This window comes from Cherax quadricarinatus, chromosome 42, assembly GCF_038502225.1.
Source record: "Cherax quadricarinatus isolate ZL_2023a chromosome 42, ASM3850222v1, whole genome shotgun sequence".
Taxonomy (NCBI): Eukaryota; Metazoa; Arthropoda; class Malacostraca; order Decapoda; family Parastacidae; genus Cherax; species Cherax quadricarinatus.
In genome coordinates, this window is record NC_091333.1 from 16,069,077 (window position 1) to 16,095,842 (window position 26,766).

At 44.6% G+C, this 26,766-nt stretch overlaps 1 protein-coding gene across 1 annotated transcript in view; it reads right to left on the bottom strand.

Annotated features, from left to right (window-relative positions):
• Window positions 1-12,417, bottom strand: part of LOC128695719 (tubulin beta-1 chain-like) — a 109,923-nt gene extending 97,506 nt beyond the window's left edge. The window contains exon 1 of the mRNA XM_070093317.1: window positions 12,285-12,417. Within this exon, the coding sequence (XP_069949418.1) occupies window positions 12,285-12,341 (57 nt within the window). The 5' untranslated portion in view covers window positions 12,342-12,417. The remainder of the gene's footprint in view (window positions 1-12,284) is intronic.
• Between the last annotated feature and the right edge of the window lie 14,349 nt (window positions 12,418-26,766).

A 26,766-nucleotide genomic window follows, 5' to 3' on the forward strand; every position in this document is an offset into this window, starting at 1 on the left:
CTTCCTGACGACTCTATGACTGAAGAAATACTTCCAAACACCCCTGTGACTCGTCTGAGTCTTCAGCTTCCAATTGTGACCCCTTGTTTCTGTGTCCCCTCTCTGGAACAACCTGTCTGTGTCTACCTTATTTATTTCACACAGTATTTTTTATGTCGTTATCATGTCTCCCCTGACCCGCCTGTCCTCCAATGTCGTCAGTCCGATTTCCCTCAACCTTTCTTAGTAGGACATACCCCTGAGCTCCGGAACTAGCCTTGTTGCAAACCTTTGCACTTTCTCTAATTTCTTGACGTGTTTCCCCAGGTGTAGGTTCCAAACTGGAGCTGCATACTCCAGTATGGGCCTGATGTACACAGTGTACAGTGTCTTGAACGATTCCTTACTAAGGTATCGGAACGCTATTCTCAGGTTTGCCAGGCGCCAATATGCTGCAGCAGTATTCTGGTTGATGTGTGCCCCCGGAGACATGCTCGGTGTTATGGTCACCCCAAGATCTTTCTCCTTGAGCAAGGTTTGCAGTTCTTGGCCACCTAGTCTATACTCTGTCTGCGGTTTTCTTTGCCCTTTTCCGATCTTCATGACTTTGCACTTGGCAGGGTTGAATTCAAGAAGCCAGTTGGTGGATCACGTGTCCAGCCCGTCCAGGCCTCTTTGAAGTCCTGCCTGGTCCTCATCTGATTTAATTCTCCTCATTAACTTCACATCATCTGCGAACAGGGACACCTCTGAGTTTATCCCTTCCATCATGTCATTCACATACACCAGAAATAGCACTGGTCCTAGGACCGACCCCTGTGAGACCCCGCTCGTCACAGGCGCCCACCGTGATACCTCATCCCGTACCATGACTCGTTGTTGCCTCCCTGTCAGGTATTCTCTGATCCATTGCAGTGCCCTTCCTGTTATACGCGCCTGATCCTCTAGTTTCTGCACTAGTCTCTTGTGAGAAACTATGTCGAAGGCCTTCTTGCAGTCCAAGAAAATGCAATCAACCCACCCCTCTCTCTCGTGTCGCACTTCTGTAACTTTGTCATAGAATTCCAGAAGCTCTGTGACACATGATTTGCCTTCTATGAATCCGTGCTGGTGCACGCATGCGTGCGTGCGTGTGTGTACTCGCCTAGTTGTACTCACCTAGTTGAGGTTGCGGGGGTCGAGTCCGAGCTCCTGGCCCCGCCTCTTCACTGATCGCTACTAGGTCACTCTCCCTGAGCCGTGAGCTTTATCATACCTCTGCTTAAAGCTATGTATGGATCCTGCCTCCACTACATCGCTTCCCAAACTATTCCACTTACTGACTACTCTGTGGCTGAAGAAATACTTCCTAACATCCCTGTGATTCATCTGTGTCTTCAACTTCCAACTGTGTCCCCTTGTTACTGTGTCCAATCTCTGGAACATCCTGTCTTTGTCCACCTTGTCAATTCCTCTCAGTATTTTGTATGTCATTATCATGTCTCCCCTATCTCTTCTGTCCTCCTGTGTGTGTGTGTGTGTGTGTGTGTGTGTGTGTGTGTGTGTGTGTGTGTGTGTGTGTGTTATACTCACCTAGTTGAGGTTGCAGGGGTCGAGTCCAAGCTCCTGGCCCCGCCTCTTCACTGGTCGCTACTAAGTCACTCTCCCTGAACCGTGAGCTTTATCATACCTCTGCTTAAAGCTATGTATGGATCCTGCCTCCGCTACATCGCTTCCCAAACTATTCCACTTCCTGACTACTCTGTGGCTGAAGAAATACTTCCTAACATCCCTGTGATTCATCTGTGTCTTCAACTTCCAACTGAGTCCCCTTGTTGCTGTGTCCCATCTCTGGAACATCCCGTCTTTGTCCACCTTGTCAATTCCTCTCAGTATTTTGTATGTCGTTATCATGTCCCCCCTACCTCTCCTGTCCTCCAGTGTCGTCAGGTTGATTTTCCTTAACCTCTCCTCGTAGGACATATCTCTTAGCTCTGGGACTAGTCTTGTTGCAAACCTTTGCACTTTCTCTAGTTTCTTTACGTGCTTGGCTAGGTGTGGGTTCCAAACTGGTGCCGCATACTCCAATATGGGCCTAACGTACACGGTGTACAGGGTCCTGAACGATTCCTTATTAAGATGTCGGAATGCTGTTCTGAGGTTTGCTAGGCGCCCATATGCTGCAGCAGTTATTTGGTTGATGTGCGCTTCAGGAGATGTGCCTGGTGTTATACTCACCCCAAGATCTTTTTCCTGGAGCAAGGTTTGTAGTCTCTGGCCCCCTAGACTGTATTCCGTCTGTGGTCTTCTTTGCCCTTCCCCAATCTTCATGACTTTGCACTTGGTGGGGTTGAACTCCAGGACCCAATTGCTGGACCAGGTCTGCAGTTTGTCCAGATCCCTTTGTAGTTCTGCCTGGTCTTCGATCGAATGAATTCTTCTCATCAACTTCACGTCATCTGCAAACAGGGACACTTCGGAGTCTATTCCTTCCGTCATGTCGTTCACAAATACCAGAAACAGCACTGGTCCTAGGACTGACCCCTGTGGGACCCCGGTGGTCACAGGTGCCCACTCTGACACCTCGCCATGTACCATGACTCGCTGCTGTCTTCCTGACAAGTATTCCCTGATCCATTGTAGTGCCTTCCCTGTTATCCCTGCTTGGTCCTCCAGTTTTTGCACTAATCTCTTGTGTGGAACTGTGTCAAACGCCTTCTTGCAGTGTGTGTGTGTGTGTGTGTGTGTGTGTGTGTGTGTGTATGTGTGTGTACTCACCTAGTTGAGGTTGCAGGGGTCGAGTCCAAGCTCCTGGCCCCGCCTCTTCACTGGTCGCCACTAGGTCACTCTCCCTGAACCATGAGCTTTATCGTACCTCTGCTTAAAGCTATGTATGGATCCTGCCTCCACTACATCTCTTCCCAAACTATTCCACTTCCTGACTACTCTGTGGCTGAAGAAATACTTCCTAACATCCCTGTGATTCATCTGTGTCTTCAGCTTCCAACTGTGTCCCCTTGTTGCTGTGTCCAGTCTCTTGAACATTTATTTATTTATTTATTTATTTAAAAATTTGAGCACACATACAGAGGTACAACAAATACAGGTAAGAGCAGCATGCCAAAGCCACTTATACTATGCATAGCATTACGGGCTGGCTTAAAATTAACTTAAGATTAACTAAGCAATGATGAAATCAGTGATAAAACATTAATGTAAACAGGTTACTATAAAGCACAAGTGAGTATTACAAAGACAGGTCATATGGTTGCATGCATTGTTGTACATTCAGTCGTATGGAGTATTCTGTTAGGTAGTGTATTTAAAAAATAATAAAGTTAGATTGGGTTTTAGGTTTAACATTTATGTGATATAATTGTGAGAAACATTTAAGATATACAATTTATAAGGTTCAGTTATTCAGTATTTATTTGGTTTTGGGTGAGTAAGTGATCTTTGAGAAGAGACTTGAATTTATAAACAGGTAGTGTTTCTTTTATATTTACAGGTAATGAATTCCAGATTTTAGGGCCTTTTATGTGCATTGAGTTTTTGCATAGTGTGAGATGGACACGAGGAACATCAAAGAGTGATCTGTGCCTTGTGTTATGGTCATGTGTTCTGTTGAGGTTGGCAAGGAGATGTTTGAGGGGAGGGTTAATATCCTGGCTTTGTCCACCTTGTCAATTCCTCTCAGTATTTTGTAAGTCGTTATCATGTCCCCCCTATCTCTCCTGTCCTCCAGTGTCGTCAGGTTGATTTCCCTTAACCTCTCCTCGTAGGACATACCTATTAGCTCTGGGACTAGTCTTGTGGCAAACCTTTGCACTCTCTCTAGTTTCTTTACATGCTTGGCTAGGTGTGGGTTCCAAACTGGTGCCGCATACTCCAATATGGGCCTAACATACACGGTGTACAGGGTCCTGAACGACTCCTTATTAAGATGTCGGAATGCTGTTCTGAGGTTTGCCAGGCGCCCATATGCTGCAGCAGTTATTTGGTTGATGTGCGCTTCAGGAGATGTGCCTGGTGTTATACTCACCCCAAGATCTTTTTCCTTGAGCGAGGTTTGTAGTCTCTGGCCCCCTAGACTGTACTCCGTCTGCGGTCTTCTTTGCCCTTCCCCAATCTTCATGACTTTGCACTTGGTGGGATTGAACTCCAGGAGCCAATTGCTGGACCAGGTCTGCAGCCTGTCCAGATACCTTTGTAGTTCTGCCTGGTCTTCGATCGAATGAATTCTTCTCATCAACTTCACGTCATCTGCAAACAGTGACACCTCAGAGTTTATTCCTTCTGTCATGTCGTTCACAAATACCAGAAACAGCACTGGTCCTAGGACTGACCCCTGTGGGACCCCGCTGGTCACAGATGCCCACTCTGACACCTCGCCACGTACCATTACTCGCTGCTGTCTTCCTGACAAGTATTCCCTGATCCATTGAAGTGCCTTCCCTGTTATCCCTGCTTGGTCCTCCAGTTTTTGCACTAATCTCTTGTGTGGTACTGTGTCAAACGCCTTCTTGCAGTCCAAGAAAATGTGTGTGTGTGTGTGTGTGTGTGTGTGTACTCACCTATTTGTGGTTGCAGGGGCCGAGTCCTAGCTCCTGGCCCCGCCTCTTCACCGGTTGCTCTTCACCGGTGTGTGTGTGTGTGTGTGTATGTGTGTGTGTGTGTGTGTACTCACCTATTTGTGGTTGCAGGGGCCGAGTCCTAGCTCCTGGCCCCGCCTCTTCACCGGTTGCTCTTCACCGGTGTGTGTGTGTGTGTGTGTGTGTGTGTGTGTGTGTGTGTGTGTGTGTACTCACCTATTTGTGGTTGCAGGGGCCGAGTCCTAGCTCCTGGCCCCGCCTCTTCACCGGTTGCTCTTCACCGGTGTGTGTGTGTGTTTGTGTGTGTGTGTGTGTGTGTGTGTGTGTGTGTGTGTGTGTGTGTGTGTGTGTGTGTGTGTGTGTGTGTGTGTGTGTGCGTGCGTGCGTGTAAGTTTACTCACCTATTTCACCTATTCGTGGTTCCAGTGGTCGATTCTCAGATCCTGGACATGCCTCTTAACTTTTCCGCTTGCGTGTGTGCGCTTGCATACGTGAGTTTGTGTACTCACCTATATGTGATTGCAGGGGTCGATTTACAGTTCCTGGCCCCACCAGGTGTGTGTGTGTTTGTGTGTTTTCATTATTAAATACACCTCATTGCGGACACTTTCCAGCAGAATCTGAGATTCCTTACACTGGACATGAATTTTCTAGAGCATATTCATATGAAGTCAGACCGAAACGTCGTCGTAAGCTTCTGTCTCCTATGTGCGAGTTGCTTGTGTATTTTCATATCATTTTTTCCAATGGCTGTGACCCTCACTGTGACGACTGCAGGTATGGAGAGGCATCAGGCGTCAAGATACTTCCCCGAATCTTGCAACACTCCTGAGAATCGTCGAACTCCGGACCTTGCAGTTGTGAGCTACGCGTCGCAGAATGGATATTAGTCACGACATTCTACACCAAAGTAGAATGGTATTATTATAATCAGGGGGAGCGCTAAACCCGTAGGATTATGTAGCACCTAGGGGGGGGGAATGTGGAAGATATTCAGGCTTAATTCAGGGAACCGGAGCACAGATCCAATTTCCTAGATCAAGAGCCCCTCACCAACATCAAGGAACCTTCCTTGAGGGGCCAAAGTAGACTGAATGTGTATTTAACGGAATATTCATTGAAAGTTAGATGAGGGAGTTGACCCACGGAATACCTTCTAGGTAGACTCCAGGTAGATAGTAGATTTAGATCAGTATTTAAGAATACTAGGTCAGCGGTGTACAGTGTACCCGAAGGATGTTCCGGGGGACAACGGCCCCGCAGCCCGGTCCATGACCAAGCCTCGCAGTGGATCAGGGCCTGATCAACCAGGCTGTTACCAACAAGTTGGTACATAAAGCACGTGTGCCGCACCTGAGTAGATTCACTGACGAGACGTTTCGCCCGTACAAGCTTTTTTAATTTGGAGAGGCATGTTGGGTCTACTATGAAAGTGTTGTCATAATGTCAGTGTATCAGAGTGCCGAAGATGTAAAGGCGAAGTGTGTCCAGTAGACACCTAGGTGTTGCACATGTGTCTTACTGATCATCAGTTAGTTCAGGTGTTGCATACCTAGAGTATATCTGGAGGGTATGTCGGGGGTCAGTGCCCCTCGCGACACGGTCCATGACCAGGCCTCGTGGTGAATCAGAGCCTGATCCACCAGGCTGTTACTGCTGGTCGCACGCAAACTGATGTACGAACCACAGCTCGGCTGGTCAGGTACTGACTTCAGGTGCCTATCCAGTGTCTTCTTGAAGACAGCCAGGGGTCTACTGGTAATCCCCCTTATGTATGCTGGGAGGCAGTTGAAAAGTCTTGGGCCCCTGACACTTACTGTGTTGGGCCCCTGCTTAGGCGGGATGGGACACACACAATGACAGTAAAGAAATGAGTGAGATACTAAAGTTCCAATACGACTCAGCGTTTAGCGAGCCGCTACCCAGACTAAGGGTCGACAATCCAAATGATTTTTTTTATGAACGAGATCCAAAATTTGGTCATCTCAAGAATCTCGTATATTATCCTAACGCCATAAGACTTTGAAAAGACAATAGTTGACATGCCCATGCACTCTGCCCCAGGCCCAGACTCGTGGAACAACACGTTCATCAAGAACTGCAAGAAGCCCTTGTCACGTGCCTTCAGCATGCTATGGAGAAGTAGCATGGGAACAGGGGTCATCCCACACTCACTAAAAACAACAGACATAGACCCACTCTACAAAGGGGGCAGTAAAGCAATTGCAAAGAACTACAGACCGATAGCACTAGCATCCCATATCATAAAAATCTTCGAAAGGGTTCTAAGAAGAAAGATCGACAACCATCTAGATACCCATCAGTTACATAATCCAGGGAAACATGGGTTTAGAGCAGGTCGCTCCTGCCTGTCCCAGCTACTGGGCCACTATGACAAGGTCCTGGATACTGTAGAGGATAAACAAAATACAGATGTAGTATACACAGACTTTGCAAAAGCCTTCAACAACTGTTATTCCTTTATCACGCATTTTGTGCGTGATAAAGGAATAACAGGAAAAGTTGGTAGATGGATCTATATCTTCCTGACAAATAGAACACAAAGAGTAATAGTGAAGAGAATAAAGTCCGAGACAGCTACGGTGAAAAGCTCTGTTCCACAAGGCACAGTACTCGCTCCCATCCTATTCCTCATCCTCATATCTGACATAGACAGATGTAAGCCATAGCTCTGTGTCTTCCTTTGCGGATGACACCCGAATTGCCATGACAGTGACCATCATCGAAGACACTGCAAGACTCCAAGAGGACATCAACCAAATCTTTAAATGGACAGCAGAAAACAATATGAAGTTCAATGAAGAGAAATTTCAACTACTCAGATATGGAAAACTTGAGGAAATTAAAACTGTATCAGTGTATACAACAAATTCTAACTATACAATAGAGCGAAAAAGTTGTGTGAAGGACCTGGGAGTGATAATGTCAGAGGATCTCGCCTTCAAAGACCACAACAATGTATCTACCGCATCTGCTAGGAAAATGATAAGATGGATAATGAGAACCTTCAAAACTAGGGATGCCAATCCCATGATGATTCTCTTCAAATCGCTTGTTCTCTCTAAGCCGGAATACTGCTGCACACTAACTGGCGAAATTGCTGACCTGGAGAGTTTACAAAGAACTTTCACGGCACACATAAGTACGATAAGGCACCTAAATTACTGGGAACGGTTGAAGTCCCTAGGTTTGTATTCCCTGGAACGCAGGGGAGAGATATACATGATAATATACACTTTGAAAATCCTAGAGGGATTAGGACCAAACCTGCACACGAAAATCACTTCCTATGAAAGCAAAAGACTAGGCAGAAGATGCAACATTCCCCCAGTGAAAAGCAGGTGGGCCACGAGTACACTGAGAGACAACACAGTAAGTGTCAGGGGCCCAAGACTGTTCAACTGCCTTCCAGCATTCAAAAGGGGGATTGCCAATAGGCCCCTGGCTGTCTTTAAGAAGGCACCAGACTGTTCAGATGCCTCCCAGCATACATTAGGGGGATTACCAATAGACCCCTGATTGTCTTCAAGAATGCACTTGACAGGTACCAAAAGTCAGTACCTGACCAGTTGGGCTGTAGTTCGTACGTCAGTTTGCGTGCGGCCAGCAATAACAGCTTAGTTGATCAGACCTGATCCGCCACGAGGCCTGGTCTCAGACCGAGCCGCGGGGGCGTTGACCCCCGGAACCCTCTCCAGGTATAGCCGCCCTGACTTTACTCTGTTTACTCTTACTCTTTGTGTTCTATTTGTTAGGAAGTTATAGATCATCTACCCGCTTTTCCTGTTATTCTTTTATCATGCATTTTATGTGATATTACACCATGATCGCACTTGTCAAAGACTTTTGCAGTCTGTGTATACTACATCTTTATTTTGCTTGTCCTCCAGAGCATCCAGGATCATGTCATAGTGGTCCAGTAGTTGAGAGGCAGGAGTGACCTGCTTAAACCCATGCTGCCCTGGGTGTCAGAGTGGTTGATGGGTGTCAGCGTGGTTGATGGGTGTCAGAGTGGTTGATGGGTGTCAAAGTGGTTGATGGGTGTCAGAGTGGTTGATGGGTGTCAGAGTGGTTGATGGGTGTCAGAGTGGTTGATGGGTGTCAGAGTGGTTGATGGGTGTCAGAGTGGTTGATGGGTGTCAGAGTGGTTGATGGGTGTCAGAGTGGTTGATGGGTGTCAGAGTGGTTGATGGGTGTCAGAGTGCTTGTGATCTTCCTTCTTAGAACCCTTTTAAAGATTTTTATGCGAGACGCTGTGCTACCAGTCTAATTTTTTTGCAATTGCTTTACTGCCACCTCTGTGTAGTGGGACTTTATCTGTCGTTTTTAGTAACTGTGGGATGACCCATGTGTCTAAGCTCCCTTTCATAGGCTATTTAAGCACGTGAAAGGGGTTGCTTGCAGTTCTTAATTAACAAGGAGTTCCACGAGTCTGGGTCTGGGCCAGAGTGCATGGTTATATAATTTATTGTTTTTTAAAGTCCTGTGGTGCTAGGATAATATCAGAAATTGTTGAATTAACCATATTTTGAGTCTCGGTCATAAAAAATTCAATGAGATTGTCGACCGTTAGTCTGATTAACTGCTGACTAAACGCTGAGTCATACTGGGACTTCAGTATCTCACTCATTTCTTTGCTATCTTTTGTGCAAGTCTTATCTTGTCTTATTCTTCATCAGTTAGTTCAGTGTTTGTTTCAGCACTGCTGACTCCTGCTATCCTGACACACTACTGACTCCTGCTATCCTGACACACTGCTGACTCCTGCTAACCTAACACACTGCTCACTCCTGCTGTCCTAACACACTGCTGACTCCTGCAATCCTGACACACTACTGACTCCTGCTGTCCTAACACACTGCTGACTCCTGCTGTCCTGACATACTGCTGACTCCTGCTATCCTGACACACTACTGACTCCTGCTATCCTGACACACTACTGACTCCTGCTATCCTGACACACTACTGACTCCTGCTATCCTGACACACTACTGACTCCTGCTATCCTGACACACTACTGACTCCTGCTATCCTGACACACTACTGACTCCTGCTATCCTGACACACTACTGACTCCTGCTATCCTGACACACTACTGACTCCTGCTATCCTGACACACTACTGACTCCTGCTATCCTGACACACTACTGACTCCTGCTATCCTGACACACTACTGACTCCTGCTATCCTGACACACTACTGACTCCTGCTATCCTGACACACTGCTGACTCCTGCTATCCTGACACACTGCTGACTCCTGCTATCCTGACACACTGCTGACTCCTGCTAACCTAACACACTGCTGACTCCTGCTAACCGAACACACTGCTGACTCCTGCTAACCGAACACACTGCTGACTCCTGCTAACCGAACACACTGCTGACTCCTGCTAACCGAACACACTGCTGACTCCTGCTAACCTAACACACTGCTGACTCCTGCTAACCTAACACACTGCTGACTCCTGCTAACCTAACACACTGCTGACTCCTGCTATCCTAACACACTGCTGACTCCTGCTATCCTAACACACTGCTGACTCCTGCTAACCTAACAAACTGCTGACTCCTGCTAACCTAACTGCTGACTCCTGCTATCCTAACATACTGCTGACTCCTGCTATCCTAACACACTGCTGACTCCTGCTAACCTAACACACTGCTGACTCCTGCTAACCGAACACACTGCTGACTCCTGCTAACCGAACACACTGCTGACTCCTGCTAACCGAACACACTGCTGACTCCTGCTAACCGAACACACTGCTGACTCCTGCTAACCGAACACACTGCTGACTCCTGCTAACCGAACACACTGCTGACTCCTGCTAACCGAACACACTGCTGACTCCTGCTAACCGAACACACTGCTGACTCCTGCTAACCGAACACACTGCTGACTCCTGCTAACCGAACACACTGCTGACTCCTGCTAACCGAACACACTGCTGACTCCTGCTAACCGAACACACTGCTGACTCCTGCTAACCGAACACACTGCTGACTCCTGCTAACCGAACACACTGCTGACTCCTGCTAACCGAACACACTGCTGACTCCTGCTAACCGAACACACTGCTGACTCCTGCTAACCGAACACACTGCTGACTCCTGCTAACCGAACACACTGCTGACTCCTGCTAACCGAACACACTGCTGACTCCTGCTAACCGAACACACTGCTGACTCCTGCTAACCGAACACACTGCTGACTCCTGCTAACCGAACACACTGCTGACTCCTGCTAACCGAACACACTGTTGACTCCTGCTAACCTAACACACTGCTGACTCCTGCTAACCTAACACACTGCTGACTCCTGCTAACCTAACACACTGCTGACTCCTGCTAACCTAACACACTGCTGACTCCTGCTAACCTAACACACTGCTGACTCCTGCTAACCTAACACACTGCTGACTCCTGCTAACCGAACACACTGCTGACTCCTGCTAACCGAACACATTGCTGACTCCTGCTAACCGAACACACTGCTGACTCCTGCTAACCGAACACACTGCTGACTCCTGCTAACCGAACACATTGCTGACTCCTGCTAACCGAACACACTGCTGACTCCTGCTAACCGAACACATTGCTGACTCCTGCTAACCGAACACACTGCTGACTCCTGCTAACCGAACACATTGCTGACTCCTGCTAACCGAACACACTGCTGACTCCTGCTAACCGAACACATTGCTGACTCCTGCTAACCGAACACACTGCTGACTCCTGCTAACCGAACACATTGCTGACTCCTGCTAACCGAACACACTGCTGACTCCTGCTAACCGAACACACTGCTGACTCCTGCTAACCGAACACACTGCTGACTCCTGCTAACCGAACACATTGCTGACTCCTGTTATCCTTCAACACGAACAACAATCACTAAGACGATTAGAATCATTACGTTTTATTGCTGTTTGAGTTAATCTTAAAGTCAGGCAGTAAGCCAAGGGTAAGAACCGACAAAAGTTCTGAGCGAAATGTTATATGAGAGAAACTATCTGTGGAAGGTCGTGTCTTGTGTTCAACACGAGCACACACTGCCACTTCTGGGAATCAGTCATCGTGTTCACTCGATGTAAACAATATACAACAGCCACAGCAGCAACAAGTTGTACATTCCGTTGTTAGTAAGTCACTTCCTGGATACTTCAGAGCTGTTATAAGGATCACCCGGGCTGTAGTTCGTACGTCGGTTTACGAGCGGCCAACAGTCATAGCCTGGTTGACCAGGATCTGATCCATCACTAGGCCTGGTCACAGACCGGGCAGCGGGGACGGTGACCCCCCGGAACCCTCTCCAGGTATACTCCAGGACTTGGAATTCATTGTAGGCAGCAAAAGGTGTAAAAATAACAAGCACTGCAATTGCAACACACTTGTAAAATTCAGTGGTCATCTTACTGGACAATGTGTACATGTCCGGTAATTATACGTCTTAAATAAAAGACTGAAGAAAATATAGTGTACAATAAACTTGTATCGCGAAGTTTATTAGGACAATGACATGATAAAACTCTACACAGAGGGAAACGTTGTCACGATAAATGCTTTTGCAACTCGTGTTCTTGCACACGCCTTTATACCCATTAAAATATTAATTTACATCTATATATACAGCCGTGGCTACTAGTTACTCACATCTCGTAAAGGATCAAAGTGAGGCAGTATATGTCAGTTGTAAAACAATGATCATTTACCTTTGTACCGATCTGGTTGCCACACTGGCCTGCTTGTATGTGTACAATCTCACGCATAGTGAAGCACTGAATATTGACTGCCAGTACACTCTCCTCTCTCACTCACACACTCTACATTCCACCTCGTGTTGCCAATACTCATTTTCCTACCTGTAAACTCTGTCTACTACACGTGGCCCATTGACCTGGCACTCCCCCCCCCCCTCTACACCAGTATTCATAAATGTCTTTATCTCTAGCATAAGTATTAAAACAAAATAAATATATATATATAATGATATATGCACCATTGGTTGTATATATCCTTTTGCCAACTTTCAAACTTGTCGCTTATTAGTCAATATTCAAGATTCTCTTATATTTTATAGAAAATAATAGTTTGAATAGTTCTCAAATATAGACATAGAGAAAGAAAAGTTTGTCAATGTTATTATATTTTGTTAAAATAAAATAATCTGTTATGAAGATACTCGAGGACTCATAATTATAGCAGCTATGACAACTTATATATATATATATATATATATATATATATATATATATATATATATATATATATATATATATATATATATATATATATATATATATATATATATATGTTCAGCGACACTACCAGCTGCACCAATGGAGTGGTAAACAGAGCTATCAACATACATAATTTGTGAGTGATGCTGCTGTGTGACTAAGGCATCAATAAAGCCTAAAACATCCTGCTTGGCTTCAAGGCGAAGCTTTGGTAGTGATTTAAGATTTTTTTCTGGAAAAAGGAGAACAGTGGTTTAGAATGAGGAAATTTTCCACGAAGCGGGAAAGGTAGTTTAGTATGTTCATTATGCAGCCCAGACCCATGGTGTGGGCGGGAGTCAAAAGATTACAGAGGTACATAATGGGTCCAGGAACTGGACCCCAAAGTTTTGATAGCTGAACAAGTTACAAAGGTAATGAACGTGTTTCACTTGACACAGATCATGTATCTGGTTCATGATTTAGATTTTGCCACCGAAGTGGCTAGTTTATTGTGCACCCCATATCCATCCTGTGGACGGTAGCGCGAGAGCATGTGGATACACAAAAGGCCTAGGAACTAGGCCCCAAAGGGTTAACAGGAACATGTGGACATCAATTCCAGTTTTTATGATCCATCTGGAGGAATGCTCACCAGTGCTGAGCCTTTCTTTGTATTGGCGACAGTCTCGTTACAGTACAAGTGCAAGTAGTAGGACATCAAAGCATAGATACCTGTATCTAGTTACATATTCTAGCCGAGATTCATTATGCAACTGAATCCTACGGACTGCGCCTCTCTGTCGAGGAGGACCTTCGTTTTCTTAAGAGAGATAATCAATTCCAAGTCCTGAGACGAGGCTGGCTAGTACAAGGTTGTGGCATGCAAAGAGTACGTAACCTTTATTCGGCGCATGTACACACCCTCATTTACAGGCTATCTCCCCCAACCAGCGAACCAGGTTGCTAAGAGTTGATGATGGGGCCCCGTCGTTCAACTAGTGACCAGGTTCTAGCCAATAAGAAGATGGTTTTGGCAATCGCAGAGGTTATGTGGGTACCACTTTCCTGTCTGCCCTTGTCATTCCCATTCTAGAGCTGGTTGAAGCACGGTCTGCTATCTTGTGGCTTCTATTACTGCCTTGCTTACCGTGGAGTGCACTATACTTATCACTGTACATAGTGTACATATTGCTGTTCTAAATTGGTGAAGGATAATATAAGTCTAAACTTTTTCTGCTGTGTTTATTTTGTTCCCATTACACCCGGGATAACAGGCCATTTGGAATCCTGGGTTGTAATATGGGTAGCCTGTCCGAGAGCTGGAGCTGGAATTAGAGAAACGGTTGAGCTTAGGGTGAAGCTCGTAGCAGGAACATTGTGCAGCTTGCATTGCATTAGCTTTGTCTACGCTTTACAAATTTTGCGTGCCAGTTACTTTATGGTCAGCCTTGCTATTGTGTGATCGTTCAACAGCTCGCTACTAGCTTGTTCGGTGTGCTCGCTTCGCTACGGTCAATCTTCTAGAACAGTGTAGCTGTCTGGAATTGCTTTACAAATTTTGCGTGTCAGTTGTTACTAGCCTGTTCGGTGTGGAGAATTTTGCAGTCAGCTTTGCTTGTATGCGTATTCTGCAATCGTACTGTGCATAGCTAAGCGTGTTCTGCAAATTAACGTGTTACGTTGGGGTATTCTGCAATCGTACTGTGCATAGCGAATAACTTATGCCACCTAGACGAGTCAGACGTCTGGTGTCGGCATACACTTTGCATAACCTACCTAAATTTTCCCTACAGCGTTGTTGGCAAATTGCTCGTTCCATTGGCATTAAATACAAACGCACTCACAGCTGCGCAACTGCGTTCACTGATTGCTGACAAACTTATAGAAGAAGAGATGGCACATCAGACTCCTCCCTCTACGGAAACTAGGGCAAAAGCTACTATGTTCTCGCAGGAGAAAGATGATACACCTACGGAGCAAAATGGTCAGTATAGTGCAGCTGGGTTGTCTCAAGGTGATTCAGCGTCGTTGGCACTTGAGCTGGCAAAAATCAATCTTGAGTAAACTAGGGAACAGAGAGCATTCGCAAGGGAAGAATTTGATAGGGAAAGAGAAAGGAGGCAGTTTTCGCGTTCTGTAAATAATTTTAGTTTACAGAAAGCAGTACAGTTTGTTCCCCGCTTCAATGAGGCCGAACCAGAACAATTTTTCCAAAGCTTCGAAAATCAGGCTCGAGCCTTGAGGTGGCCGGAACAGTATTGGGCATCGTTGGTTCATACAGCATTATTGGGTAAGGCACAGGAATTTACGTCACTATTAAATGACGCTGAATTTTCTGATTATCAAGTAGTGAAGACCACATTGTTGGGAGCATATACATGTATCCCAGCCAAATATAAAAAAAATTTTAAGCTGGGCAGACGACAGCTTGGTCAATCCCTAGTGGACTTTGTGAGACAGCAAACCAAAGCTTTTACCAGCTGGTATAAAGCAAGTGGTGTCTCTACCTTTGAGGAGCTGGTACAGCTTATGCTGATTGATAACCTGCTGGAGTCTGTGGGACCAGAGGTTCGAGTCTTTCTGCAGGATCGTGACTTAACCACTGCATTGGAGGCAGCCAGGTTGGCTGATACCTTCGAAACTAACCGCTCCTTGTCCGAGCGGTCCCGTCTCTTTTCAACAGCCTGGCATGAGCAGAGATCGTCAACCTTGGAGAATGAAGTGCCAGCCGGAGGGAGAACGTCTACGTCAGCCAAGTAAGTAAGTAAGTAAGTAAGTAAGTAAATTTATTCAGGTATACACAATACAGTTACATAGAATTATCATACATAGCAGCATATGTGTAGAGAACCTAGGATAACCCAAAAAAGTCAGACAGAGTGACTTATTTCCATTGGGGTCCTTTTACCTTATTATAATATAAAGGTTATAATATTTTCTTATTATTCTATAATGAAGATAACATCCTATTATCATACTAAAAAGACTATCTACTACACGAGGGTCATTAAGACTATCTACTACCCGAGGGTCATTACGACTATCTACAATACGAGGGTCATTGCTAGGGATAAGGTAAAATTTACACTTATTTTAGCTAAAAAATATAAAATCATTCCCCTCCCTTTCTGTTGCTTCATTCATCAGACACTTTTTGGCAGTCTTCTTGAACTGGTTCAAGCTATGACTGGCCTTGACATTTGTGGGTAGTCTGTTCCATTCCTTTATTGCTGTACAATAAAAGGTGTTTGAAGCCTGGCCACTGACTGTGGGTACTACAAAGTTGTGCTCTCTCCCCCTAGTACTATGATTGCTGCGGTTCCCAACCTTGACAAAATTGACAGCAAGATATTCTGGACACTGTTTGTGAGCAATTTTATAAACATGATTTAGCTTCAGTTGTTTTACTCTGTCTTCAACATTCAGCATATCCAACTGCTGTAATTCATCCTGGCCTACATGTTCTCTTGGTCCCAGCCCCAGGATGAATCTTACGATTTTGTTCTGGGTGATTTGCAGTCTATCTTTCAGTTTTTTTGTCAAGGCAGAGTACCAAGAAGAGCAAGCGTAATCCATATGGCATTGTATAAGGGCTAGACATAGGGTCCTGCGAGCCTCAGTAGGTAGACACTGTGCTTGTCTATACAGGAACTTCAGCCTGGCATTCGCTTTCTTTACTACACCTGGTGAGCCACGCTTTTCAACTTATGGTCCACCTGCGGAGAGGCAAACTACTCATGGTGCATCTCGACAACAGTATCCAGAGAGACACCAGCCAGAACGACACCATTTGCAACGTCAGCAGGGAGTAAAGGGCAAGCCTGTCGTCTGCTTCCTCTGTAACAAAGTAGGTCATATCCGTCCCAACTGCCCCCACAAACCCCAACCCATTGGGAAAATCTCTAATATCCCTAGTAACATGTCCCCTAGAGAAGTAGAAAAAGGTATGGCCCCTTATTATTGCAAGAGTCTTATTTCCCTTCAGGAAAACTCAGAAACAACTGAAGTAAAGACTTTTAGAGATACTGGAGCATATTGCTCACTTTTAAGAGAAAGAATATTACCCCTTTTAGAGAACACTTCCTTGAATTCCTCTGTTTTATTAGAAGCATTTGGAGGAGCTATATATTCTGTCCCTTTGCATAAAATTTATGTACAGTGCAAATATTACACTGGGTACTTGACTGTAGGTGTCTCAAAAGGATTCCCCATGAAAGATGCCATGTTATTACTGGGTAATAACATTACTACTGTTAGCGCGTGTCCTGAACCTATGAGTAATTCTTCTCCGGTGTTAGCCATAACTCGGGCAACATCCCAAGGGCTGTCTGGAGAGAATGTTGACCTATCCTTGGACGACTCCGATCTCGGAATAGACACGTTGTTTTATGAGGCACACCGGCCGGAGCCTCGTAAATAAAGTGAACAGACCCCGATCAAGCCTTCCTATTCCCAGGTTGCAGGATTGCCAGATGTCTCTGTTTCCATGCCCGAGGGACTGTCCTTCCAGGAGGAACAACGAAAAGACCCTTCTTTAAAATTCGCTTTTCAGGCAGCCATGGGTAAATCCTCTTTGGGTCATCCAGTCAAGTATGAACTTAAAAATGATTATTTGGTCTGCACTGAGACTGGTAAGGAGATAGAGGGCCGGCAATTGTTTAACAGGTTAGTGGTTCCAACAAAGTATAGACCTCAAATATTAAATATAGCTCATAATACTTCATTAGGAGGTCACTTAGGAATTACAAAAACCTTGTATAGAATCACAAGAATTTTATTGGCCAAAATTAAAGAAAGATGTGAAGAATCATATTAGGTGTTGCCGAGAATGTCAGCAAGTAGGGAAACCTGGACATTCCATTAAACCTGCACCTCTCCAACCTATACCTACTGATGGAGAACCTTTTGCAGATTTAATTATAGATTGTGTAGGTCCACTACCTAGGTCAAAGTCTGGAAATCAATATTTATTTACGATTATGGATAAAGTAACCAGATATCCTGAAGCAATTCCCATGCGTAGTATTAATACTAAAGCTATTCTCAAAGCTTTAACCAAATTCATTTCTTGTTTTGGCATTCCTGAAACTATTCAAAGTGATCAAGGTACTAACTTTACTGCCAAAGCATTTAGGGAAGTATTAACTAGGTTAGGGATAATCCACAACTTATCCACTGCCTATCATCCTCAGTCCCAAGGCGCCTTGGAAAGATTCCATCAGACGTTAAAAACTATGATAACTTTTTGCATGCACTTTCCTACAGACTGGGATGAATCACTACCTTTGTTGCTGTTCTCTGTAAGAGACGGTGCAAGAGTCTACAGGGTATAGTCCGTTTGAGCTGATCTTTGGGCACAATGTACGAGGTCCTCTTCGGGTGCTCAAAGAAGGATGGATGGGAGAAGACGTTAGCTCAACACTCTACAACCCGTCTTCAAGGTTGCAGGTGGCACGTCAGTTAGCCAAGGTTAACCTAAAGACAGCTCAAAGTAAGATGTAACAGAGGTATGACAGAAGTGCAAAATTCCGCTCCTTCCATCCAGGAGACAAGGTGTTGGTGCAGGAACCTATACCTGGCCACACCTTGAAAGCTAGATTTACGGGACCTATGCAGATTGTAAGTAGATTATCTGATGTAAATTGTGGTAGCTCCCATTGATAAGACCTCAAACTAAAATTTACCACATTAATCAATTAAAATATTTCCATACACCAGATAAAGTCCCAGTAATGACTCTGTCCTCTACCTCTGAGGACGACTCTGATTCTTTGCACTCTATCTCTGAAATTAATATTAAACTTTCAAATTCTGTCCTCAAGGATCCTAGCCCTTTAATGGAGGGACTATCTGAAACGCAAGCAACAAATTTAACTGAGCTTCTACAGTCATATCCTAATATTTTTTCGGATGTGCCGAAAAAATGTACGTTAGGTTATCATGATGTAGATGTGGGAAACTCTAAACCAATTAAACTCTCCCCCTACAGAGCTAATCCTGAAAAGCAAAGGTTACTTCAGCAGGAAGTAGAATTTTTGTTAAAGCATGGTTTAGTGGAGGAGTCATCTAGTCCATGGGCTTCACCGTGCATCCTTGTGAAGAAGGCTGATGGAGGGTTTCGTATGTGTACAGACTACCGTAAGGTGAATGAGGTCACAATTACAGATGCATACCCTCTTCCTCGTCTGGATGACGTAATTGACTTTGTGGGTAAGGCTACTTTTGTGTCCAAGTTAGATCTCCTTAAAGGTTACTATCAGGTGCCTTTAACGGATAAGGCGAAGGAAATCTCTGCCTTCGTAATTCCAGAAGGTCATTATCAATACAGTTACCCCCTTCGGAATGAAAAATTCCCCCTCTTCATTCCAGAAACTTATCCATCAGGCTATTAAAGGACTTGAAGGCACCGCAGCGTACCTAGATGATATTGTTGTGGTGTCTGATACTTGGGATCAACACCTACTTAGACTTAAGGCTCTTTTTAAGACCTTTAAGAGTTCCCATTTAACAGTTAATTTATCTAAATCTTCCTTTGGCCAGGCCACTGTCACTTTTCTAGGCCATGAAGTAGGTAGTGGTAAAGTTGCACCTAAACTTGCTAAAGTTCTTGCTATTAAAGATTATACAGTTCCTCATGATAGGAAATCTCCAACGTTTCCTAGGCATGATAGGATTTTACAGAAGATTCTGTAAGAATTTCTCAGATATTATAGCCCCTCTTACCTCTCCTACCAGTCACAAAGTTCCCTTTAATTGGACCTCAGACTGTAACACTGCTTTTAATCAAGCAAAAAGATTATTGTGTACTGCACCCCATTCATTTGTCTCCAGACTTCTCCAAACCTTTTTCATTACAGGTTGATGCTTGTGAGTCTGGGGTTGGGGCAGTACTATTACAAATCGAGAATGAGGAGTTGCAGCCTGTAGCATACTTTTCAGCCAAGTTCCAGCCACATCAGAGGGCTTACTCTACCATTGAAAAAGAAGCCCTCGTGCTGGTACTGGCTTTGGAGCATTTCGATGTTTATGTGGGCCAGACATCGCAGGTGGTCAGTCTACAGTGATCACAATCCTCTAGTATATATCCAAGCCATGAAGAACCACAACACAAGGCTCATGCGCTGGACGCTAAGGCCCTATAATATTTCCATTAAATATATTGCCGGCAAAGAAAATATGTTGGCGAACTCTTTATCTAGAGCCTAATATTTTTATTTATTTAGGTTAGGATGTTATATTATTTGTGGTAACCCCTTTTCACGCTCTTTTTTTTTTTTATCCCCTGGTGTGGGGTTTTTTTAGTGAGGGGATGCGGGCTACCGTCCGCCTGTATCTTGGACCTATGCTAGCCTGACTGACTGCTGTCTCACTCTGAGTTTAGGGTTTGGCTTTTTGTCACGAGAAAAGCTGAGCTCTATCTAAGAGTTGGATGGTGGAGAGGAAAGGCGGTCCCATTATTTTGTGCCATGGCGGCACGGTTACCACTGGGAGGTGGCAGCCTAATCCTGAGCCTTCTCGGGGTGGGGGTGTGGCATGCAAAGAGTACGTAACCTTTATTCGGCGCATGTACACACCCTCATTTACAGGCTTATCTCCCCCAACCAGCGAACCAGGTTGCTAAGAGTTGATGATGGGGCCCCGTCGTTCAACTAGTGACCAGGTTCTAGCCAATAAGAAGATGGTTTTGGCAATTGCAGAGGTTATGTGGGTACCACTCTCCTGTCTGCCCTTGTCATTCCCATTCTAGAACTGGTTGAAGCACGGTCTGCTATCTTGTGGCTTCTATTTCTGCCTTGCTTACCGTGGAGTGCACTATACTTATCACTGTACATAGTGTACATATTGCTGTTCTAAATTGGTGAAGGATAATATAAGTCTAAACTTTTTCTGCTGTGTTTATTTTGCTCCCATTACACCCGGGATAACAGGCCATTTGGAATCCTGGGTTGTAATAATGGTTAAGGATGTTTAGAATGCTGGAGAATCTGGTGATTAAATAAAAAAAAAGGCACAATATCGTGACTCAAACGATACACAAAAAACCCGCACATAGAAGAGGAGCTTGCGACGACGTTTCGGTCCGACTTGGACCATTTACAGTCACACTAACGAAAAGGAACAAACGAACGAACAAGTGCAGGTAAGATCCCAATGAAATGAGCGGGGAAGAGAGGAGTGTTCTTAGTTGTAGAAATAGAGCCAGGGCTTAATCCAGCAGCAAAGGCGAACGTGGGTCAGAGAACGAACAGCGCAAGGCACCTGACAGAGAATCCAAAGGTTATTTGTAAACAGGGTTAGGAGCAGGATCATACAAGGAGTAGAAAAGGTTGTGTCGGTTTGTGGGTCTGCGAATGTCTTCACCAAGGAGAGAGGTCCAGTAGTCATGTCGTGTCTCAAGTTTGTCTGTCTGTCACTAAGCGTCTTCCAGTACAGATTCAGCGCATGGAGAGACTCGTTTGTGGCAAAGTCCTTCCATCTGATCTAGCACCCAGCGCAGCGCCTTGTTCTGGACATGCTGCAGTTTAAGTAAGTTTGTTTTAGCTGCCAGAGAGAGAGCTAGAGGAGAGTAAGTTATCAGAGGACTTTTTTAGTTTAGTATTATTATTATTATTTATTAATTATTATTATTATTATTATTATTATTATGCACCCCATACCCATCCTGTGGGTGGTAGTCAAAAGAATACAGAGGTACATAATGGGTCCAGGGACTGGACCCCAAAGTATCAGAGGACGTATTAGGGATTTGTAGAAGTGTAGTTTGGTGCGTTGGGAGGCATGTTGCGCTTGTAGAGGCCCGCAAAGGGCCTTACTAGCTATTGCATGCTTTGAGTGAATGTGTCCGTGTAAGCGATGAAGGTAATCAAGATTAACGCCAAGGACAGTGACAGATTGCTGGAGTCAGCTGTTTTGAGCTCGACTGGTAATGGAGGATCACGTTTCATGTAGTTAAAATATGTAATGCTGGATTTAGCTGCATTGGATTTGATCCTCCATTTTTGCTCCCAGATGGCTATCCTGTCGACCTCATTTAGTGTTTTGTGTGAGTGTATCTATATTGGCGTGAGTGATGAGTTGTGTAATGTCGTCTGCATAGGCTAGTATGATGGAGTTGTGGAATACAGGTGTTGGAATGTCGTTAGTATATAAAATGTAGATTATTATAATCATGGGGAGTGCTAAACCCGTAGGATTATACAGCGCCTGTGGGGGGAGGGATGAAAGGTATTCAGGCTCAATTCAGGGAACCGGAGTACAGTTCAAACTCCCTAGATCAAGAGCCCCTCACCAGCGACAAGGAACCTTCCTTGAGGGGTATAAAACGTAGAGGGTAGGGGAGAGGGCAGATTCCTGGGGTACTCCAGCATTTAGTGTGAAGTAGTCAGAGTAACAACCTTGGAATTTGATTCTCATGGTGCGGCCATCTAGGAAGTTGCAGAGGAGTTTACGAGTAGTGAGAGGCAGGTTAAAGTTAGTGCAGAGTTTGTATTTGAGCCCTTCGTGCCAGACAAGTGTCAATAGCTTTCTCAACGTCTTTCGTAACCAGGTCTGTCCTGTTTCTTTGTTTTGTGTTTATGTGGATGTAGTTGAGAATGATGTTAATGACATCCTATGTGGATCTGCTAGTTCTGAAGCCAAACTGGCCATCAGTTGTGTTCAAAGTTTATCTCTATAAGGATTACAATGCTGAGTTTACAGAATTTGGTTGTGTGGTCTACATGTAGTAAAATACTAATTACAGAGGGTGTCACTAGAGCACCTAGCATGGCTAGGCATTTCGGGCAGACTTAGAATAATTCTTAACTTTAAAATATTACAAATTATGAGGTAAATTGGTATTATGGCTGACTAAATACTAGTTTGTGAGTTTAGCAATGTGAATGCTTTTTGTGAGGGAAAAGTTCAATAGATAGGAGTAGCAAGGGAGTATACAGTAACAATAGTTTGATTGCCGGCTACTTGTTAAGGTAGGGTAAGTCTAGCTCCCGCTATTCCCCCCTTTTTTTCCCCCACCCCGAAAGTGATAGTTTGATTGCCAGCTGCTTGTTAAGGTAGGGTCAGTCTAGCTCCTGCTATCCCTTCCCCTCCCTCTTCCCCCATCCCTGGAAGGTGACGTGTAGGGCTCCGGCCAAACAGTAATCACTCAACTCACAGCTCCCAGCACTACTGTAAGTACATGCCTGCTCATATTCTAGTGGACTTATTGGTTGAAAGCTTCACTTTTGACCAATAATAAGCTTAGTCCTTTCAGGCTTGCTGTATGTTAAATGTCTTAATAATCACCACACGTCTTTTAGGTATTGTACTTATCATGGAGAGTGATTTCTTAAGCAGTGGGTAACCTGTCTCTTTCCAGCTTGGAATGACAGAATGGGTCACCTGCCAACCAACGAGTAGAATTGAAGGAGACGGACTAACGTCCTGAGACGTCCCATGTTTTATCTACTTGCCTGTGCACATGTATGAAGAATCAGGACATAACCCCTCATCATTGCAGCAGTAAAGAACCTGATTTCCTGTCATCTGGATAGATTATTTATGGCTATAGACTCTGTGAAGAACGAGCCGGTGGGTTGTCACCAACACCTGCGACCCCCCCCCCCACATCATTAGCAACGGCTATGATTTCAACAACACGCATTCTTTGTTTGTCAGTTTTTGTTCTTTTTCTATGCATTAATTTTCCTGAGGAGGAGCCAGCCTTAGTAATACTGACTGAAGTTGTTACAGGGCTGAGTAAGCCTTCACACTTTTGTTTTGGCACAATACATAGTTTCAGTATTGGAGTATCACAGGCCAACTTATGACTAGTTAGGATTCATTATTTTAAGATTGAGATTGATATTTCTGTTTATGGTCAAATGGGTGAGTGATTGTAAGTGTGAACCACCAGGTGGTATTAGTGTAATTAGTTGACAGGGTGTATCAGGGAGATGTTTTCTAATGGTAGTTTTGAAGGTGATGAATGTGTCTGCAGTTCTAGAGTTTTCAGGTAAGGTGTTCCAGATTTTAGGGCCTTTGACATACATTGAATTTTTGTAAAAGTTTAGTCGGACACAGGGAATGTCATAGAGATGTTTGTGTCTGGTGTTATGCCTGTGGGTTCTGTCACAACTATCAAGAAAGTGTTTTAGGTCAAGGTTAATATTGAAATTTAAGGTCCTGTAGATGAAGATTGCAAAGTAATAAGTGTGGATGTACTGAACAAGGAGTAAGTTTAGATCTATGAAGAGTGGGGGGGGTGTGTTGCCAGGGATGGGATTTAGTGATTATTCTTACTGCGGCTTTTTGTTGGGGTATTATTGGCTTTAGGTGTTGCTGCAGTTGATCCCCAAGCACAAATAGCATAGGTGAGGTATGGATAAATAAGTGAGTGGTATAGTGTGAGAAAGGCATTTTGCAGCACGTAGTATCGTATCTTGGAGAGGATCCCAACCGTTTTGGATACTTTTTTGGTTGTGTGTTGGATATGGGTGCTGAAATTCAGGTTGTTGTCGAGGTATAGGCCTAGGAATTTGCCCTCGTTATGTCTGGCAATTAGTGTTTTGTCGATCTTAATGTTAATTTGCACAACTCCTGCTCTGCTACCAAACATAATACAGTAGGTTTTGTCAGTGTTAAGCGTAAGTTTATTGGCTGTCATCCAAGTCGATATTTTGATCAGCTCCTCATTAACAATGGTGCTGAGGGTGGCAAGATTAGGGTGAGAGATGACATAAGTCGTGTTGTCAGCAAAGAGAATGGGGTTCAGGTGTTGGGATACGTTTGGAAGATCATTGATGTATATGAGGAAGAGCAGGGAACCAAGGACACTTCCCTGCGAAACTCCAGTATCAAGTGGCCGTGTTGTTGATGTTGTCTTTAATGGTGACATACTGATACCTATTAGTAAGGTAAGATTTGAAATATGCAAGCGCATGGCGTCTTATACTGTGGAAAATTGCATTTATCTGAATGTAACTAATTATGTACATAACAGTAAATGATAACAAAGATAATTATTGTTTATCAATGTTACATAGACAAGTAGGAATTTGGGACACCTAGGTCGCAAAAATGTCCCCCTTTGATACCTACCACTGTCATATCCACAAGTTGCTCTGGACCTATTAATTAAATGAAATATACATACACCAGGAATGCTGGTAAATATATAAATTTGTGGACTGTATATTAAAAATAATAAATGGTTATATACACAATTACATAACAGAAGGAAAATATATCTTAATATCACTCACCAATTTGACTGGATATTAAGTTGTATCATACTCAGAAAAACCTCACTAACTAAATTTATGAAAACACTGGCCAGAATTATACACAAATCTAGATAGCTTATCTGAGGTTCCTGGAGCTGTCTTGTCCAGTCGTCTGATATCTCAAGTTATGCAGGAATGCACATCCACCAATTTCATCTCCTATTTGAGAGGTGTCAGTCCAATTTTAACCTCTAGAGCATGAAAAATTCTTCCCATTACACTAACGTTGTATCCAATTCAAAACCACAAAATGGCGAGTCCCCTCTGTGCAGACGCAGTGTGATGTAGTTCAGCTGGGCTTGTGAGGTCTCTGGGGAGACCTAATTTGACCAATTATATGGTCACACCTGCCTTGGCAATTGTCGGGTAGCCACGCCCACGTCTGAGGTCTTTTGTTCTTGACGGCGTCAGACCTAGGCGTCAGGTCGTACACGTGGTTGTGGAGGGTGCTTGGACCACCATAAAAGCCCAAGGAACAGCTGAGTCGAGAGATTCGTGCAGAGCTCTGGCCTGGGTGCAGAGCTCCTGAGCCGAGACTTCGAGCGGAGCTGCTGCTGGGGTGCAGGGCTCGGGAGAAGGCTGCTGAAGTCTCTGGAGGAGACTGTTGGAGGCATTGGGCAGAGTACTGGCTTGGTGCAGTACTCGTGCTGTGTGGGTCTTGGGACCTGTGGCACATCCACCAATTTCGTCTCCTATTTGAGAGGTGTCAGTCCAATTTTAACCTCTAGAGCATGAAAAATTCTTCCCATTACACTAACGTTGTATCCAATTCAAAACCACAAAATGGCGAGTCCCCTCTGTGCAGACACAGTGTGATGTAGTTCAGCTGGGCTTGTGAGGTCTCTGGGGAGACCTAATTTGACCAATTATATGGTCACACCTGCCTTGGCAATTGTCGGGTAGCCACGCCCACGTCTGAGGTCTTTTGTTCTTGATGGCGTCAGACCTAGGCGTCAGGTCATACACGTGGTTGTGGAGGGTGCTTGGACCACCATAAAAGCCCAAGGAACAGCTGAGTCGAGAGATTCGTGCAGAGCTCTGGCCTGGGTGCAGAGCTCCTGAGCCGAGACTTCGAGCAGAGCTGCTGCTGGGGTGCAGGGCTCGGGAGAAGGCTGCTGAAGTCTCTGGAGGAGACTGTTGGAGGCATTGGGCAGAGTACTGGCTTGGTGCAGTACTCGTGCTGTGTAGGTCTTGGGACCTGTGGCTTAGTTCCTGTGATGAACTGCCCTCTGAACTATATTGTAAGTTATATTCATTTTCGTCAAGTTGATTGTATTCCCTGTCTCACTGCTTATGGGTACCACCCTATTTATCTAAACCCCAATGATGTACTCCTGTTCCCAAATATTGTTTCCATTACCCCCCTACATGACATGGTGTCTAAGCGGTGGTGGTTCTTATTTTTATAGTAGGAACCAGTCCCATGTGCCTTTTTGACTGCTCGGTTATACTTATGTTATGCTACCATTTTTTTCCTTGTGTGTGTAAAGCTAAAGTAAATATCTGTATGATATTATAATCCTAGTGACCTTAACTGACCTTTTTTTTTAGACGGTGGGTCTGAATAATTGTTTGGTTGTATTATTATATTTGGTGGAGTTGGTTGTTGGTTTGGGATAAATGGTGGAGAATATCAGTATTTGGGTGAGACTTTTGGGGGAAGCAATTACTGGCCGAAATTGAATATTTACAGAGGAATGAGAAGTAAC